Source organism: Alternaria alternata (assembly GCF_001642055.1).
Source record: "Alternaria alternata strain SRC1lrK2f unplaced genomic scaffold CC77scaffold_19, whole genome shotgun sequence".
NCBI lineage: Eukaryota > Fungi > Ascomycota > Dothideomycetes > Pleosporales > Pleosporaceae > Alternaria > Alternaria alternata.
In genome coordinates this window covers 315171-333885 of record NW_017306208.1, presented here as the reverse complement: position 1 = coordinate 333885, position 18715 = coordinate 315171, and the positions used below count along the sequence as shown (strand labels likewise).

Genomic DNA, 18715 nt, shown 5'->3' with positions numbered 1-18715 from the left:
CTCCCTGTCCTGCTCCTTGTCCTTCTCGTCCTTGTCTTTTTCCTTATCCTCTTCCTTCTCCTTGCCTTCGTCCTAGTCCACATTCTTCTATCTCTCTTGGCAGCAGTCAGGCAAGTAAGATCGTGAATGAAACTCCTCTCGACCGCATCTAGCTCCTCAAGCACCATGGCTAGTACCCCGAGCAAGCCCGTGTCGTTATGGCGCTTTGCCTTCATTTCCGTTAGCGTGTATCTCAAATGCTGTCTGCATACCGTAATACCTAAAATAACATTTTTTCGTATATATCCTCTGCGGACAATCGGCTGCCTGGTATCTTTCTTCGTTCGAACTGGTCGGCATTGCAAGAATTGTATACCAGATTAGTCGTGGTAATTTATGAGTTTGAAATTTTGTGGTGGTGCAAGGGTGTGGTGATGCGAGTGAATGTGATTGTTGAAACTTCTAAACCTTCAGACTGGCGGGGATGACGGGAGTATCTACGGGCTGTAGGACGGAGATGAACGACTGGGTGAGATTGAGATGAGGACGTAAATCGCGAGGAGGCGTGCAGCTTAGTTACTTGAAGTAGCAACAAAACACCAAGCAATTAACGCGAACCATCCAATCGATCTCATCGATTTCGCAGGGCAAGAGACATTGATGAGAATGGTCTTCAGTATTGTCACGCACTCTGATTATGCGTATGGTTTTAACGTCCAAGTTCTATCATGTTTTAAGCCCAGCAATAGGGCATAGAAATGCATTTCAATTGCATCTCAGCCATCTACAACATTTCCTTACTCCTGTCCGATCTTGAACACGTACTTGACTCCACTTGCCTTGCCATCCCTCAAATTCTCCAACCCCTTCTGCACACCTTCCAACCCACCGGGTACAACCTCATGCGGATGCGGTGTAAACCAACCTTCCGCCAATCCCCTCGCCATGTATCTAAACATGATAAACGCATAATCGCTGTCCTCGCCGTGCGCTGTGCCCACCATAGTCTCAGACTTCTTCACGCTCTCCGGAATACCCTCGTACTTCTTGCCCGGCAGGACCAAAGTAAGTTGGCCCTCTGGTTCGAGGACCTGGACAAGGTTTGTGTAGGAGTTGTGTTCCGAGACGGCGTCGTACGCGTAGTGCAATTTCTGGCCCTTGAGGGCATCCTTGATGCCCTTGACGACGGCTTCGTCACCCTTGCGGTAATCTACTATCGTGTCGCCCTTTGAGCGGTCAATCAAGCCCTCTACGAACTTCTCGCCTTTACCCGCGACGGCGATGATGGGATGGATGTTTGCCTTTTGAGCAAGCTTGATTGCGAATGCGCCTACGGAGCCGGCGCCACCGTACACGACGAGCGGAGTGGGCTCCTTGGCGGGTGTCCAGGGATCAGGCAGACCCATGCGTTGGTGCAGGCCGATTGCCGCTGTCATGGCGGCGAGGGGGAGGGTGGCGGCTTGTTCAAAGGAGACGGAGGAGGGGATGTGGAAGGTAGTGTGCGCCCATCCTACGGCGTATTCGGCAAAGGAACCACCAGGCGTCATCATCTCGTGGAAGGAGGCGACCCGGTCGCCGGCCTTGAACTCGTAGACATTGGGGCCAACACTGTGGACGTAGCCTGCGATATCGTCGCCACTGTTGAAGTCGGGTTTCATGTCATAGGCGGGGATTTTCCTAGGGGTTGTGTTAGTTGAGGCTGTTGGATATTTTTTTGTGTTTTTAGGCGCAAACACGAAAGAGAGAACATGACTTACCAGTCCTTGGGATTACTTCCGGAAACAACAACTTTGATGATGACTTGGTTCGCCTGTGGCTCAGGGACAGCGACGTCCTTGACGGTGACCTTGAGGTCCTTTGCTACTTGTGCCTCCTTCATCTTGTATAGCTCTTTCTGGTGCTATTCTAGGATTGTTACAAAGTTATACTAGACTGCAATGATACGTTGTCAAAGTTCAGATAGGACGACGTGATGTTGAGTTCGAGGAGGTCAAAGATATGCCATGGAAACCGAGGCGCTTAAGCATGTTTAAATCTCCCAGCCTTATGGAAGCTTCCACCGTCCCTTGTCCGACATCCAGAACGTGGCATTGTGGATTAATAATGACGGAATGTGGGGTATGTTAGTTCGAGTGGAGTTGATCCAGTACGTTGTCGACGTCGATGACGCGACTTTTCGGTACTGATCCCACAACGGCCAATAGCCGAGATTGGCCGGGCTGGTTAACGTCTGCAGAGTCATGGAAATCCGAGAACATGCATGATGGACTTCCAGCTCTCCCTGAATCACGAATCATGATACACGCCATGTAATCGGGTTCCTGCATCCGATGGATTCTGGGGATATCCTAGTGTGACAACATGTGAGCGAGAAGCGATCGAACTTAGGCAATCATCATCACTAATCAGGGTCGAGTACGCGACAATGATCATAAAAGTTGAAGTGATGCTATTGACAAAAGACCCACAGCAGTATTCGCAAACAACTATACAAATACAAGCTGCACCCTAGATGCAATCGCAACCCAATGACTGACGCCCAGGGAACTGCCATGGGCAGGGAGATTACCCAGTAACACCGAACCCAAACCATCGTTAATGCGTCTAGACAGGGTTTTTGAGGATGAAGACAGATGCAATAAGACAGACACACCCAGCGCCGGATATCGAACGAAAGAAAAAGTCGTCAAAAGCCCCATCGATGTCTCCTCCAACCCCCTAAAACATCCAAATCAGCAAAGTCCGAGGCATATTACAATCATCGCCAAACGCTCTTAGAATTCGGCATCAAGCTACCTCTGCCGACAGACGAACTCCCACTCGTAATTCGAACGGCTCCCCTCGAATGCAAACTCGGTACTGCGAGTTCCGCAGTCCTCGGCCGAACGTCGTCACCGACATTCGCGACTGTCGTCCGTCTAACCGCGCCCTTCATGATGGGTGTAACGCGTGGGGACAAAACGCTGTGCTTCCAGTCAGCATCACCGTGATTGGATTTGACCATTCTGCGCGCCGCACCCGCGGAGAGAAGTGAGTTCTCGTTGGGCGGACTACCAACTGTTGTTGCTGCTGTTGGACTACGGCGGCGATGCGCGCGGTTTATAGGGACTGAGCCAGCGCCGTTGGTCGAAGAACGGCGCTTGATGGCATGGCTGATTTGACGTGCGTCTGAAGCCGTCCATTTTTCCCCCTCGGAAGAAGAGTCACCACCGCTGTTTCCCTCGGGTGCTGGGACTGAGGAGGCGTTCTCTACGTTGCTTAGAGATGAGCGCGGGTTGCTGCCGATCTCGCGGAGGGGCGATGCGTTGTCGGAATCGGAGGTGTATGCGGTGTTGCTTCGAGATGTAGGGGACCCGTCTGAACGCTTGGAAAGCGCGCCGACTGCGAAACGTGATGAGCCTTTCAAGTCGACGGAAGCTTTAGGCGGCGTTGGGATAGGCGAAGATTCGCGGCTTCCACTCCCATCATATCTGGCGATAGGGATAGAGGTCGTCGAGTAGGCCGGGGGCGACCTTCCAATGGCAAGGGCAGGGTTTGTTGGTGTGCCTGCTACCTGCTGTGGTGTTGCTGAGAACTCTGCTAGGGTACCGTTCTCAGTGTCATCCTTCCAGCGCACTCCGCGTTTAGTCTTGGAGGGTGACTTTTTCTTCTTCATTGGCGAAAACTGGACGCCTGACTGTCTCACTCTTCCCATCAACTTTCGGCGTGGTGATGACTTCATAGGCGACGAGGTGAGATGCGACGAATCCGCCATAGCTGGCAACGACAGCCTTGGCATTGCTATTGGTCGCATGGGAGAGGACTGAGATGGTTCTTGAATGTTCACTGGCTTCCTCCTTTTAGGTGTTCCCTTGTTGCTTGGTTCGAAGAACTCAGTGATTGGCAGACCTCCGTCTGGTCGGATAGCCTGCGAGGTCGCGTTCGTGCAAGAATTCATAATCTTCGTAAGCAGCTTTCTCGCAGCCTCAACCGCTTGGGCCTCGTCCATCTGGGTGATCTGGCTTATGATTGTGACCGTCTCGATGTGCGCCTGGATCAGCGCCTGCACGATGGCAGCATCACCACCTCGTTCTTGATCCAGTAATGTGTTGAGTAATTCGCGGTCGGCATTCGATTTGAGCAATTCGTACTCTCGTGTTAAGTTCGCAGCGTCATGGCCATCAGCATTTCCATCCACCTCCGCCAGACCCTTCAGTCCAACACTCAGCGCTGTATCCATCTTACTTGTCCAGACGGTACGCTCCAATCGCCGATGGCAATGTTGCCGCGTCTGCTCAAGCTCTGCCGATATTCCGACTGCGGTGTCCCTCATTGCCGTAACTTGAGAAGGCATCTCCTCGTTTTCTCGAACATCCTTGACGTTATCAAACGCTGCGATCCACGACGAAATGAGCGAGATGCGCTTCTCTGCCGTCTTCAGAGTCCGCGACATGTTCAGTCGCTCACGGCGTTCAGGCTCAGAATCCGCATAAGCCTGGCGTAAGCGTACGACCGCGTCACGTACTATGCCATCCTTCTTCTCGCTTTGCTTCTGAAATTTGACCATGGCACTTCCTTCAAAATCCTTTTGCTTCTTCATCAACTCTTCAATCAAATGTCTCTGCTCATCGATCTTGACAAGGTAGTCCTTTACGTGTCGGTTGACATTGTATACGTTCTTGGTGACCTTGGTCTGGATGTTCTTTGCGCGGTTGGCATATCGAAGGGTGTTCTGCGTCTCATCGAAGTGAGCGCTTGACGGACTAACACAGACTATCATGACAGTTTTACAATTTCCGCCGAGAGAGAATTTGAGCAATCGCGTAAGTTTCGAGTTGCGGTATGGAATGTGGTTTCGTTTCCGGGGATCACATAGGGCGTTAATGCAGCTGCCCAGAGCAAGTAGCGATTTGTTGATGTTGGCACCTTCGGTGAGACGCTCTCCTCGGTTCTTGGTAGCGCTCGCTCGCTCACTACCTGCCAAGTCGATGATGCTGAGGGTAGCCATGGTGTGGGGTTCGTTGACCGAAGCGTTGCGGTCCTTGGAGGAGACGTTGATCTGAAGTACGGCGTGCGATCGGGAAGAGGTAGCGTTCGCTTCGGTTGGAGACATGGTTCGGTATTCGTTGCCGCGGACAATGATATCCATGACTTCTTGGACCTAGGGTTGTTAGACGCTTGTCGAGCAGTGGCTACCGGTTACTCACGCTCTGCGGCCGATGGCTCGAGAGACCAGCGACGGACACAGCCTGGTTGGCATCCTCACGCAGCATCAAGGGTTGCTTGCTGCCACCCTCCACCAGTAAGTCGCGAATCGTCTCGTTGTAAATCTCCAGGTAAGAGAGCGTGATCTCGGTGACCTTTTCATCCTGTATATCCTGAATCTTCTCAAACAGCTCTTGCATGGTCAGGAAGATGATGCCGGGCTGCTGTGATGTTCCACTGGTGACATGTTAGTCCTCCTCAGAGCAACTAGCGGTGTACATGAACATACGTGATGGTATGCGTCTTTCCGCAACCTGTAGCACCATACGCGAAGACAGTCGCATTGTATCCATCCAGTACGCTGTCCAGCAGAGGCTTCGTGGTAGCTTCGTATACGTCGCCTTGGGAGACCGTGTCGTCGAAGACGCGGTCGAAAGCGAATGTCTGGTCCTTTGACCGCTTGCCCTGCGGACCTACAGTCGATCGTCCGAACCGCTGAACTGCGTTGTCTTCTGGGGGATCGAAGATTCTGGCATCGTGTTAGCTTCGGTGACTTGAAATGACACGAAGCCTCTCCTACAAGCACTTCTCGTCCATGACCTTGATGACAGGTCGGATGCCCTTGTGGAGCTTTGGCGCTGGCAGTCCCGCCAGCGAACCATCTCCGAGGAACAGCGTCTGGTCATCGTTCCTCGTGACCTGTGCTGCTTCCCGGATAGTAAAAGGGCGGACTCGTACGGTGACGGAGATGGAAGACGCGCCCGCGGCGGCCATTGTTGCGCCCAAGAAATGTAAGAAAACAAGGCAATCGCACTGCGCAGCCTCCTTGCAATGCGTATAGAGAAAAGAACTGCGAGCGAGGGGTTAGTGTTGCGGGCTGGAGTCGATAATGACGATGTTCCTTTCGGAACTTCTGTTATGGGACGCACGGCCGCTGGTAAACAGACAGGGATCTGGATGCGGCAACCACGACCCTGTTGCCAAGACCGTCCTCTTATCCCCACAATTTCCGACGTGGCTGCGACACCATCCGCCACATCTCTCCTGTCCTGCCAACGGGACCCACAATACTACTACCATGATCCTCATTGCTTCTTCAGCCTTGTGCGCTCGTACCTGTTGTCATAGCTTAGGTAAAGGGGCAAGAGTGGGTCATCACAACAAGTGGAGAACAAAACATGCGATGCGCATCTCACAATAAGATTTGAATATCATGCAAACGGGCAACATGCTTCCAACATAGCATCGTCAGCCTCATCCCTAACACCTCCTCCACTGGAAATCATCAACGTCAATCACCCACGGGCCGTTCACACTGAGCCAGCTAATCCAATGTCGCGGCCTACAATCAACCGCAATCAGTCATCTACTGCTTTGGCGCTGTGCACTTCTGCCACTGGACGTACACAACTTGGGTAAACTTGAGATCGGTTGAGTCGGTGGTGAGGAGACCAGTGGCGCTGGAGTTGGTGGTGGTCAGGCGGACCTGCGAGTTGATGTTGAGCATGCCGTTGGTGCCGCATGGCGCCCACACGACCGAGGTGCTGTCTGCTTCGTCGTGCTTGAGGTAGTCGCCGTTGGTAGGACCATCAAACTTGTACTCGGTGGATGTCTGGTAAGAGGATTAGAATCTTTATCAGAATGCTTGTGCTGAGATCGAGATTACCTGTTCGGTCTGGCCAGAGAAGTAGTAGGTCGACTTGAGCGTACCAGAAACGCCCTTTTGGATGGCAGAGTAGCCACGGTAGTCGGCAGACAAAATGGAGTACTGGAAGCCTCCTGGGTATTGGATGTCAACGTTCAGCTGGCAGTTCTTGCGCTGCTCTGTGACAGCGATACCAGGGCCGATAGATGCAATGTACGAGTCGAAGATCAAAGTCATGATGGTCCTGTCGGCATTGATCTGGGAGCTCATGGTGCCTTGAGGGCAACCGGTTCCTCCATAGCTAACACCACGAATCTTGACCTGGGTTGTGTGAGTTGATTGCCTCGTAAACATGTACTAGGAGTCCTCGTACCTGGCCAGGTGGTGGGGCATCACCAAGCTCGATGTTAGGAAGCGCGGGAGCCGCAGCCGCAAGAGGGAGGAGAGCAAGGAGCCACTTCATGTTGATGAATCGGAAGATGATCTTCGGAGAGTGCTGAGTACAAAGCTGATGTAGTAGATGAGGCCAAGAGTGGAAGCTGGATGATGATCATCAAAGGGCGTATGGACTGGGTTATATACCATTGCTCCGGCCTCAGCTCTTCACCTTTGAGTGTCTTAACCACTACCGCGGCAACACCATCTTGGTTGATAGCAGCTACGACCCGAGCGCGATAACAGCTGCCAAGAACCGTAGCAATATCGAGTACGATCCGACCGGCAGGCCGCTTATGCTCATAGGTCCAAATCGCAAAAGCTGCTCAGGTGAGTTCGTGTTTGTCGACTAGTTGTAGCGTGAATCTGTGTCTACACATCCTAAGCCAGCCTCCGGGCTAAGCGGCAGTCTCTGGGGTATGTGATAGACTCGTTCCGCTGTGCATATCGCTTCCAGCTGCCATGCTAACCCGAACCAAGATGGTGAGGCATGTTCATTTGAGCTTTCCGGGCGCGGCAATACTACATCCCGCATCGTGGCGGCTGTTCAGGTATCGTAAGTCTACGGTGTATGCAACCTACCCGAGGACTGACTGCCGACGGTATAGCTATCGATACAGACGCACACTTGTCGCGTGGACCGATAGAGCCTCTTGATAGTGGATACGGATAGCAGACTTACGATTGCTAGGGGATACAGCGGCCATCACATATCAGATGATGGTTAGTGTACCAAAGTCCTCCCACGCAAGCAAGTCGCTATTCGCTCGAGTCATTGTTCGCATGGTCGGCGGCCAACGCAGTGGACACACATATGAAGCCGAAATGAACTGAGCATATTAGCCTGGGGTACCGAACTCAGAATAGAAACACGGGGCCTGGAAGCTGGGAACATGCAGAACATGAAGCTGACCGAACAGCAAGGCAAGGTTCGCATTGATATTGACTTTCATCTATTGATCCTGTACGTAACTCTGTGCCGGAAGATGTGCGGAAGCGAAAACTGAAAACACTCTGCCTTTCTGAGACGAGCGGCCTGGCATTGCAAGCATATCGTGGTTGTGTTCATTTCGTAGATCTGGGGAAGTGAGGAGCTCTTGGCGTGTAGATTAACCTTATATTAAAGCTTGTCGTTCCATCGGTGCTCGAGGCCCTGACATAATCAATATTAGCGAATACGATCTGCTGCCCTTGCAGATATCTGCCCTGGAAGTCTAGAAAGGCGTCTAAAAATAATAGCGGGAAAGTTAGTCACGATGCATGCATTCGACAGCTGTTTGCGGCACGTGGTGACTCGGCAACACGCCACGACCGAGGATTCATCGTGTGAGCCCAGGCCTGACTACTGCCGGTTCAGCAGCGCAGGATGTAACCGGCGTGAAATTGCCAGGTGAAATAGATTGAGGATTGATTGCATGCTTCGTGTCGGAAAGACGACCAAGACGGTCAACCGAACCTGCCTTTGAGGGTAAAGCTTTCGAATTATCAGTCGAGCGCGATAACAACAGACGGGATGTATATCCCTCTATACACGACTGTAACGAGTGTGAGTCAATGCCAGGACTCAGCTTACCGCCTGGACTCCAAGCAAGAGGAGAGAGGGAAAGAGCAATTCTGGTCGGTAACACTGACATCAATGCAGCAATTGTCGCGCCATGGCTCTCGCATCTGTACATCCAGACGCGTCCACAACAGGTCTGCAGCAGGACCTTCCTGGGCAGCCGAATGTCAGCTCAGTCGAGACGTGTCGAGTGTGTCCGTGAGCGCTCTATCGGGTTGTAGGTGACGCTGCGAACGTGAACCGAGCAATCAAGAAGAAGGACAATGCTCCAGCAAAAATCCCAAAGAACCGGCCTATACATCGACGCGTTATCGCTAGGGAAGTATCTTGGACTTCAAAAATCGGTCGTGAAAGAATTCGCTGTGACTGATGTCCGGGTAAAGACGCGTAGCGAGACGGACAAAACGGAAAGTGCGCGAAATTCGTCAGATACAACAGGACTTCGACGTGTCGAAAATGGCTATAGGATGGGTCTTTGCGACTTTCCAAAGTCAGCAGGAAAGCGACAATTGTGTAGTCAAAAAACTAGACAACCGATAAGTCGCAAGGTTCGCGAAGCAACTACCCCGCCGCCACCCATGTGGCTCGCGCGTGGTGGCGGGGACCCTTCGATTTGTCACCCAGAATGATGGCATCATTGCCGCGGTCCATTCCCTTTTCCCATCTCAAGCGGCGAAACTCTCCCAATCGCTTATATACATAAAAAACAACAAACTATTCTTACCAAAGTAATTCTCCCTTGTTGTGCAAAACACCCCAAAACTACGCCAATCTGAAGCTCCTTACAGTCTTCCTCTTCATCTTCCTCTCCTACCTTTCCATGTCCTTTCTGACTAAATTCTTCCGCCCTTTCAGCAGTATGTCGAATGCGCCCGCACAGCCCATGAACGTACCCTCGGGTGCGCAAACCGCGACCGTTGCCGCAGGATGTTTCTGGGGCGTCGAGCACATGTACCGGAGGGAGTACAAGGGCAAGGGCCTGTACGACGCGCGCGTTGGATACATTGGCGGTGATAGCGAGAACCCAGGGTACAGAGCCGTGTGCAGTGGACGCACTGGTCGTACGTAATCACCTGTTGTGCGACGAGACTCGACACAAGCTAATCAGAAGAGTAGACGCCGAAGCCCTGCAAGTAGTCTACGACCCCGAAAAAGTCACCTATCGCTCCCTCCTCGAGTTCTTCTACAAGATGCACGATCCCACCACCGAGAACCGCCAGGGACCCGATGTTGGTACCCAGTATCGCTCTGCCATCTTCTACCACGATGCCGAGCAGGAGAAGATTGCGCGCGATGTTACCGACAAGGTGAACAAGCAATGGTGGAAGGGTGGTGTTGCGACGGAGATCCTGCCAGCGGGGAAATGGTGGGATGCGGAACAATACCATCAACTGTATCTGGACAACAACCCGGGAGGTTACGAGTGCCCCAGTCACTTCTTGAGGAGTTTCCCACCGCTGCAGGACTAGCGTGTTGGAATAGGATATATGATCGCTATGTGTGCAATGTAGAATGACATGTCTCACGGCATACCTATCTCGCTTTTGTCGGTGCCTGCACGTTTGCACAAGCATCAGTAATCGATGCGCCCAAGTTATGGTATTGATGATCTTGTTCACATTCCCAAACTATAAGATATATATCTACGATGGGGGCATAACCTCGAAAGTCTGCGCAACCTCCTTCTCCCAACCGAGTCGATCTTTTCCAAAGATTTCCGCTCCAGGCTGGAAGTTCTTGATACCGTCGTCCAACAATCCTGTCCTGAGTACGATACTATCAGGACCTAGGACTTCTTGCTGGTGGTATACATGTGTGGTGCAGTTTTTGCAGTAGAACTAATAAAACATTTGTATTAGTAGACGTTCTCATCATTTCTTCAACAAGTCACAGAGAGCGAGGGAAGGAGGATGACGTACGCAGTGAACGCTCTTTCCAGAGTCACCCTTGTACGTGTATTTGCCGAGGTCGTCGCCCTTGGTGATCTTGAGAGCTTTGAGAGGGATGATCTGGTTGAGTGTGTATGTCGAGCCAGAGAGCTCCTTGCAGGTGTTGCAATGGCTAGTTGGTCATTAGCTACTAATGCTCGATTGATTCCCTGGCCAGGACTAGAAAGTTGAATGATGCAAACTTACCAGAGGATGTGAGCCTGCTGGTCCTTTTCCAGGGTGGCAGTCCACTCTGTCTGCTTGCAGTGGCAGTGTCCCTTAAAGTCCGTCATTGTGATTGGTTCTGATTAACAAGAATTTCCGTATTGAGTTAGGAAAGACCGAGGTATAGTAATCGGATGATGGACATCAGGGTAGTCGGGAGATGGTATTTATACAAAGACTGCCCTCGGACCCAGCGTCCTGTCTGCTCCAACTTTATTCCATCGACCCCCCTCCATCTGGTTTTAGCCCGGTCCCTCCTCGTCGGAATAAGGTACTGCCAGCGTATCAGCAGCGGTCGCTCTGCATCCTAATCTCCCGATGCGGGTATTTGTCAAGAAAATGCGGGTGCTGGTGCTGTCATGATACATGGGGTCTGGTTATGACGTTCTAGGCTTCCTGCTATCATCATGTCGGAATAGACGCCGTTGTTTGCCGTTGCCCTGAAGCTTCTGCAATGTCGGCAACTAGACTTTGACTACCGCTACGGACTATTGCACTATGAGTGCCGATGGATATACTATCCGTAATCGGAAGAGATGGCACTTGAAGAAGGGAGAAGCTTGGGGCCTATATGAGGGGTAGTCCAGGCGCGTCCCAGGCGATCAACAACGCGGTTAGGAATGACGTAAGCGGGGCATTTACAACACAGCCGAGTAGCTCGATACTGCATTATTGCGGATCCGGCGTCTCGAAACGAGCTGAATTACGGGTGTGACGTGGCGAGACTAGGGTTGGATTTCAAATTGTACGATAGCGATGGTATGTTTGGGACTGTCGAACAACGGCTTGCCAAGTGTCATCGTATGCCCATTCAAAGAAAAGAGTCGATGAGAGTAAATTTATTCATCAATATCATCTTCAATCTACTTCGAGCAATTGGTATCGTCCGCCATGCTTATCTAGTGCATCTTCCACCCTCTCCATGACAGCCAGCACCTTCTCCTCTTCGAGCCGCCTTCCTACAACCTGCACAGCCACGGGCAGGCCGGCCATCTTCTGCGCGTCGTAGTGCTTGTACGCGCCTTGTGCGACACCATTTAGCTTCTTGAAGCTGAAATCTGATGGCAAGGCGTCTTTGACAGGATCGACATGTGTCACGGGGATGATTCCAGAAGAATAATCGAGCTTTATTCCGTCAGTACAGGAAAGTAGTAGGTAATTTCAAGCACGAGAAAGACTTACCAGGTTGAACATGAAAGTGTAACCACAGCTACTGACTGCATCATGCATACCACCATGAGGCACGGCAGGCGTCGCGTTAGGTGGGGTGAGCATAACATCCATGTCAGCCTCCTCAGACCACCACTTGTAGAAGTTTGCCTTGAACGCCTCGCGCTTGCCGGCGAGCTGCCAGTACTCGTGTGCGGATTTTGGATGCCAGTCACGTAGCAGGCCAGCCCAAATATCATCGCCCTTGACGTATTTCACGTACAGGTAGTGCATGTACTTGATGAAGCGAGGGAGGCGCATATAGTAGACTAACTGCGCCGCACCAAGATCATTCCACTCTCCAGTGCGGAAATGGCTCATGAACGTGTTGCCGCCATCACTGAGGAGGAGTTGGGATGCCAGTTGCAATGCCTCATATGGTGACGGTGGCTCAACATCAAAGACTTCATGGCCTTCCGCTGCGAGTGCTTTGGCTGTCTGGTCTAGAGCACGCGCGCATGCTGGTGAAGGGTCGGCGACGTGATCAGTTCGCATCACGCCTATGCGCAGCTTCTTCTTCTCCTTGAACTCTGTCTCGATGTGTTCCCTCCACTCCAGTGGATGGACAGTGTAGTCGTATTTCCAAGGCTTCATCTGGATGAAGCTGCGTGTAAAGTACGTCAAGTCGTTTAGTGTTCGTGCCATGGGGCTGAAGACGGAGGGTATAGCTTCCTGACCCGCCATACTTGTGTTCATGCCCACTTTTGGCCATCGTCCCGTCGAACATCGTATCGAGTAGCAGCCGGAGAAGTGGGCAGGGGCGCGGACTGAGCCAGCGACATCTGAACCGATGCCAATGCGACTACCACCAAACGCCAGCAATGCGGATTCTCCGCCTGTCGAGCCGCCTGGCGAGTATTTGTCGTTGTGTGGGTTCTTGCATTGGCCCCAGACGTCATTTGTGGATTCGAACGAAAGAAGCGTGGTAGGCAGGTTGGTCTTGACGAAAGGCACGGCGCCAGCATCCTTCAATATCTTCACCATGACTCCATCTTCTGTAGCAGGTTTCCCAACGTTCCTCGAATAGCCGACCGAGATATCGAAGCCCTTGACTTGTATTGAGTCCTTCAACGAGACAGGAATGCCGGCAAGTGGTCCTTTGAGATTCACCTCCTTCTCTGCCCACTCCTCGGCTTCGGGGAAGAGTATCTCCGTCACGCAATTCGTCTTCTCCTGTGCCTTTATCGCGACTTTGCCGTATGTGCGCAGGATATCGACGGGACTGGTGATTTGCTTGTGGACATCTTGGACGAGCTCCTGAATGGGTTTGCCGAGGATGGAGCGTTCTTGTGAGGACAGAGGGTATAGGTATGGTGTGGGAAGTGTCGCGATCTTAGAAGCGCGATCCGACTGCTTGCGCTTGCTGGTGGTGGAGAGTTAGCTTGTCGCGTCGGCGGGATTGTGTGGGGTTGGCAGGAAGCTTGGAGCAACTTACCAGTCGGCTTTGTGTTGCCAGTATTCCGAAAGACCCATCTTGTAAGTGGAATTATGAAGACGAAGCAGTCATGGAACCCAAAGTCAAAAGAAGAGCTCAATGAACCCTCGGGAACGATTACCAGTCACATGTCTTCTGAGAGCCGCGATTATGCGTCTGGCTATCTGGGAGCTGTGTCGCGTGGACCTGCCGCTTCGGAGCTGACCCGAGGTGGATTGAGCTTCCCGGCGGGGAGCTCTTATCACCGCCATGTCAATACACGCCCTGTATCAACACCACGCCTTACGACAAGAGACAACCCCCACTCTCGGCCTTTGCACATAGATCCTTACTACATGGTAGCCCGTATGACCTTCAACGACTTGTTACTGACAGCATCATGTACAGTAGGCCTGTATGGCGGGAGCGCTGCACTATGACAGCCACCAGGCACCCAGCACAACTCTGCATCATTGAAGCCTCACTTCCTACGTTTGACGCGAAGACCTATCTGAATCGTACGCAAAGATCAGCTAACCAATACCAACGAGGTACCACCAATTCCATAGCAAAGCATTGACGCATGTAGCCTCGCTGTCCTCTCATCACCACACGCGTCTCTTCAGCAACGCCATCACCAAAGCACAGAACTATTCTCTCAAACAATGTTTCAACTTTCCTCACATCTGATTGAGCCTCAACAGATAGCTCCCGCGCGCGAGGTAGGGCGGGAGGTCGATGTGGGACCGCGGAAGTAAAGCGACAGCCGCTACAGAACCTCTCACCCAGTCGATTCTGACATCAAACTGTGGCTCCACATTCTTCAGGTACCGCTGTGATTCTATGTACCTGAATGGCTTCCCCAGACTTGATGGCCTGGATTGTCAATGCGGTAACCGCTGGCGCACTGATGCGCGCCAGCTCGGACATTTTCTGAAAGTGCCGCTTCTCGACGCTGATTGGCCCACGCAGCGACTACTCGAGATGCCATGAAACCACTGTGGTCCAGACACACGATGAGCAAGAATAGCAGCGATTTCGACCTTACTCTTTTCGACATGTTGTTGAGATGGCATACAACTCTCACTTGTATAAGATGAGCTGGACGTAGCGTGGTAGTAACATCATCAAACACATCATCAACCAGCTCATCACAACTCACTTCTCTTTTCGTCTTTTTTTCCTCTTGTTTCCTTATTTCCTTGTTTCCTATCTGGGTCTCATTTATTCAACGGTCTTTCCTACTACGACATACTCTCTTCTGCTGTGCAGACCGCTATCCATTCCTTGCTGCATCAATCGCTTCGTCTGTCTACTTCCGTCTCCATCGGATCCTTAGCCACATCGACCTTACAACATCCAACTTTAGTCCACCAACATGCCTGTCCCCAGCTACAACGCCATGCCTTTGAGCAAGATGTTCCTTGGCGCCCGCGTCCTCCAGGCAATCTGCATGATCCTAATCATCGGCATCTGCTCCAACTTCATCCAAATGATCGTCACAACCGGTGTCGAGCCCCCCAAAGAGTTCGTCGGCACACTGAGCGTGGTAAGTACACATATCGCTTCTCGATTCCTACTCCATTTCTAACATGCTTTCTCAGACATGTATCGCAGCCCTCTACATCATGGTCAGTGTAGGCTACTACTGGTCGCAAGCCAACCTCGGTCTCCTGGTCATGACAGGCGTCGACTCCCTAATCCTCATCGCCTTCATCGTCTGCGCTGTCACTCTGGGTAAACCCATGTCTTTCCTCAACTGCTACGTCATCGGCAAGTCTTCCGCAGAAGTTGACACGATGTACGCCAACGCTTTTGTCACGGCGACGGTTGAGAACCTGAACAAGAGCACGAGCAGCTTGGGTCATTGGGCGGGTGTTACGAGGAGCAACTGCTTCCAGGCCAAGACTGTCTGGGGCATGGCTATCGCGCTTTGGTAAGTTTCGATCGTGTTTGTTAGAGTCGTTCGAGTACTAACATAGCTCAGCGTACTCTTCACTGTTTCTTGCGCTCTTCTGCCTACGCTTTGGTACAAGAACAACATGAAGAAGCCTGCCAAGACCGTCGAGGAGGCTTAAGCATCAAGAATCTCCGGCCTTCTATACAGCCACGAGACACAACGACTCAGCAGTCGAAAAAGGAATGCGCCTGACAATAGCGCTGTCTGCCAGTTCCTCCTCCTCCTCCTCCACACTATCAACACAAAAAACTCATGTCTTTCTTTTATCTGTCAAAAACGCAAAAATAGTCTGCATTGCGAGGGAGTTTGGAGTCGTCTATCATCATTTCTGTTCTCTTCTTCAGACATTGAATGTCGATAATCCTAATGGATAGTTTTGGGCCTAGTTGCCCTATAAGAATACGATTCTATGAGTCTACTATACTATGTGTGTGCTACTGTGATCAATAAAATTCACTCCAGTCATTCCTGCCACTTTTTGACTCCGTCCTCGCTCGCTTACTGAGCTACTTATCGCTGTCGTCATATGACCTTCCATCTCTTTCTTCGTTCCATAGATTGACGCTATAACCACACCGCACGCACAATACGTGGGCCTGTCGAGAGATTGATCAGAGAGAACATTTTCTATCAAATCCTCAGATGAGCCTATAGCCACCTGGCACACATGAAAACGGCACAACCTTGCGAACCTTCCGACTTCCAATATCTGCCCCTCGATAATCTCAAACTGGAAGGTGACAAACCGAAAAGCCTGGTGAAGTTTGCGACACGGTGAGATCCATGACCGATCTCGGCTTCTCCAGATAATCAATCATGAGCTGCGAGCAGTGTTTCGTATGCGTCAACGCTCTCACATGAAGATCGAGGTACTTCTGGTCTTCCTGATAGCCGCGATGTAGTCGTCGCCACATGAGCGCGCAGTGCACCATGTGCTCCCGAATCTCCGTAAAGTAAGTATTCGGCGCAACCACGTCGCCCATCTCGTCTTCGGTAAGGAGGCGCTTGGCTTCACGTGTCTCGTACGCTTGCCATTTGGCGAGACGCTTGAAGTCGTCTAGGTTCTTGTGGTCGATGCATGGGTTTGGCACCCAGATGTTGGAGAGGACGTCGTAAGTGCAGTTGTTTGCTCGGGCGGTGGTAGAATTTGTGCCGCAGTCAAGGGTTTTCATGCGTGGTGGCTGTGGGGGGAATGGACGGATGAGGTACCCAAGGAGGGTTGTGATTGCTATCGCGAGTAGGAAGACGACAGCATGTAAGGTGATGCTTCTTCTCCAGTCTCCGCTCTTGGAAGGCAAGAGCTTCAAGCTTTGCGGTTCTAGTAATAGCCTCTCTTCATGCGAACTGTCATGCGAGCTCTCCGTCTGCTTGTCGTCATTGTATGACTGATTTGGAGACATATTCTTGGACGGAAATCTATTCAATCATCAGTCTATTGACGGGAGTTCAATCGAAGATGGTAAAAATTACCGCCAGATTCCTGCAACCTACAAGCGGACTGTTGTATGTTCTGGAAGATCGCCGAAGTCGCGAGCGTGAGCAAGTTTGTCCTTCGACACTAGCATGTACCCAAAATGATAAGGTCAAGAAAATGTGTAAGCCTCAGAATTGCTGCCATGATGCAGCCTAGAGTATGACATAGATATGCGATAAGCCCTCTGGTACGTCGCTTCTTCTCATCATGATGAAGAGTACAGTCAGCATGAGTAAGCTTTTCGGCTGCGGACCGATGCGCTCTCTACTAAGAACTTGCGATGCCTAGTTTCTGAGCAGAAACTAAATAGTAACAATTGAGTAACGATGCATGTCTGAGTAGTGGCTTCGAGATGCGCTTGAATCGTTGTCGCAGCGGCTGTCAGCCCGTTGTCGTAATCCACAAACATCGCGCTCAACACACAAAGCTCGTGATCGAGAACCACGATCTGCCGTCCAAACACTGCTGAGCTTCATATGTGGTTGTATGTGAAAAGATTTGTTAGCATCAAATGGAGAATGTGATGTCTCTTGTCGTGGTTTCCTTGATGCGACACGCGTACAGCTATCGCGCACGGCGCGTCGTCAACGCGTCGATCCGCTCCTAGCACGCGCATCATCTCACTTTGACACTTGAGCCGCTGCGATAACCCCGGCCACCCTATTATGCTGGTCGGAGCGCCTTACAGCATGGGTCGTTTTGCCCTTTTGCCTCTCGAGCTGCTATTCTGAACCTCCCGCGCCCGTGCCTAATGGTTACAATATGAGATCCACCAGCCAGCCTCTTCCTGGCCCATGCATAGCTGCGTTCACAAGAAGCGACTCGCTTCCCGCCGAATCTCTCTCAACCGTGATAATCGCTCCTTCATCCTCTATCCACTTCATCGATGCAACCTTGGTTCCACTTTGTGCATTGTCGGTCCAGCCAACACGCATGGCGCCTCGACCTTCATGGAGATGTCCAAAACAATGCAGCCTCGGCTTGACTCTCTGCACAGCGTTTGCAAGCTTCTCGCAACCGCAGTGCGTTCCGTCCTGACCAACATCTAGGTCGTATTCTTGATTTACTGGAAACAGCGGAGGACCATGTGTCATGACGATATCGACCCCAGCGGCTGCCGAGTTCGCACCGATATTGAACCTATCCTCCTCTTTACCATATGCGAAAGCGTATCCGTTGAACTCGGGTGTGTAGGGGCTTGCATATACACTGAATTGTCGTCCGTCTTGGAGAGTGAATGTGTGTGTACCTTCGTCAAGGTAGTGAATCCCATGAATCTTCTGCTCCTTCATGAATGTGACACATGCTAGATGATCGGCCATGTCTTCCGGCATGTTCTCACGCACCCAGCTCTCGTCAAGCTCAAGATCGTGGTTCCCAGCGATGACGAGTTTCAGTTCCGCATCGACCGATTTGATATCTTCTATCGCGCGTTTGAAGCTAGGAAGACCGCCGACTTGTGTTAGATCGCCGCAGTGTAAGAGAACGTCGACTTTTGGCGCCGGGTTAGATGATGAATAAGGCCATGCTCCATGGGTGTCGGAAGTCGTGAGAAAGCGGACTGAAGATACCATATTGGATGTAGGGCGGTATGGAGATGGTAGTATTGAGTAGATTGGTGATGGGGACCGTACCGGTGTGGACAGTCGTACCTTTGTTGAAGATAGCACGGTGAGACTGGTGTAGAAAGCTTTCATCAAA

The 18715-nt window shown here is 51.6% G+C and overlaps 9 protein-coding genes across 9 annotated transcripts; 2 read left to right on the top strand and 7 right to left on the bottom strand.

The window, feature by feature from the left end:
* Positions 1-663: 663 nt before the first annotated feature.
* On the bottom strand, positions 664-2117 carry CC77DRAFT_995685 (GroES-like protein). The gene is made up of 2 exons (XM_018536467.1): positions 1737-2117; positions 664-1656 (listed from the first exon to the last, which is right to left on the bottom strand). The coding sequence occupies exons 1-2, from the start codon at positions 1856-1858 to the stop codon at positions 777-779; spliced, it is 1002 nt and encodes a 333-aa protein (XP_018382593.1). The 5' UTR covers positions 1859-2117; the 3' UTR covers positions 664-776.
* A 284-nt stretch (positions 2118-2401) lies between these two features.
* Positions 2402-6058, bottom strand: CC77DRAFT_969600 (kinesin). The gene is made up of 4 exons (XM_018535792.1): positions 5744-6058; positions 5453-5692; positions 5166-5400; positions 2402-5119 (listed from the first exon to the last, which is right to left on the bottom strand). The coding sequence occupies exons 1-4, from the start codon at positions 5935-5937 to the stop codon at positions 2738-2740; spliced, it is 3051 nt and encodes a 1016-aa protein (XP_018382592.1). The 5' UTR covers positions 5938-6058; the 3' UTR covers positions 2402-2737.
* A 388-nt stretch (positions 6059-6446) lies between these two features.
* On the bottom strand, positions 6447-7431 carry CC77DRAFT_281178 (hypothetical protein). The gene is made up of 3 exons (XM_018531002.1): positions 7182-7431; positions 6830-7129; positions 6447-6775 (listed from the first exon to the last, which is right to left on the bottom strand). The coding sequence occupies exons 1-3, from the start codon at positions 7269-7271 to the stop codon at positions 6530-6532; spliced, it is 636 nt and encodes a 211-aa protein (XP_018382591.1). The 5' UTR covers positions 7272-7431; the 3' UTR covers positions 6447-6529.
* Positions 7432-9279: 1848 nt separating this feature from the next.
* On the top strand, positions 9280-10604 carry CC77DRAFT_1023330 (peptide methionine sulfoxide reductase msrB/msrA). Its single transcript, XM_018525642.1, has 2 exons — positions 9280-9865; positions 9921-10604. Exons 1-2 carry the CDS (start codon positions 9664-9666, stop codon positions 10271-10273), a joined length of 555 nt encoding a protein of 184 aa, XP_018382590.1. The 5' UTR covers positions 9280-9663; the 3' UTR covers positions 10274-10604.
* Positions 10448-11025, bottom strand: CC77DRAFT_1033667 (hypothetical protein; the record flags this gene model as incomplete). Its single annotated transcript, XM_018526818.1, has 3 exons — positions 10448-10642; positions 10724-10865; positions 10940-11025. 3 exons carry the CDS (start codon positions 11023-11025, stop codon positions 10448-10450), a joined length of 423 nt encoding a protein of 140 aa, XP_018382589.1.
* A 790-nt stretch (positions 11026-11815) lies between these two features.
* CC77DRAFT_942890 (amidase signature enzyme) lies at positions 11816-13639 on the bottom strand (the record flags this gene model as incomplete). The annotated part of the gene is made up of 3 exons (XM_018534885.1): positions 11816-12082; positions 12140-13529; positions 13602-13639. 3 exons carry the CDS (start codon positions 13637-13639, stop codon positions 11816-11818), a joined length of 1695 nt encoding a protein of 564 aa, XP_018382588.1.
* A 1127-nt stretch (positions 13640-14766) lies between these two features.
* Positions 14767-15962, top strand: CC77DRAFT_280850 (hypothetical protein). The gene is made up of 3 exons (XM_018531000.1): positions 14767-15129; positions 15185-15516; positions 15568-15962. The coding sequence occupies exons 1-3, from the start codon at positions 14959-14961 to the stop codon at positions 15656-15658; spliced, it is 594 nt and encodes a 197-aa protein (XP_018382587.1). The 5' UTR covers positions 14767-14958; the 3' UTR covers positions 15659-15962.
* Positions 15963-16089: 127 nt separating this feature from the next.
* On the bottom strand, positions 16090-17115 carry CC77DRAFT_281168 (hypothetical protein). The gene is made up of 2 exons (XM_018531001.1): positions 17011-17115; positions 16090-16956 (listed from the first exon to the last, which is right to left on the bottom strand). The coding sequence occupies exon 2, from the start codon at positions 16938-16940 to the stop codon at positions 16266-16268; it is 675 nt and encodes a 224-aa protein (XP_018382586.1). The 5' UTR covers positions 16941-16956; positions 17011-17115; the 3' UTR covers positions 16090-16265.
* Positions 17116-17689: 574 nt separating this feature from the next.
* Positions 17690-18588, bottom strand: CC77DRAFT_1097621 (Ser/Thr protein phosphatase family protein; the record flags this gene model as incomplete). Its single annotated transcript, XM_018529904.1, has 1 exon — positions 17690-18588. One exon carries the CDS (start codon positions 18586-18588, stop codon positions 17770-17772), a length of 819 nt encoding a protein of 272 aa, XP_018382585.1. The 3' UTR covers positions 17690-17769.
* Between the last annotated feature and the right edge of the window lie 127 nt (positions 18589-18715).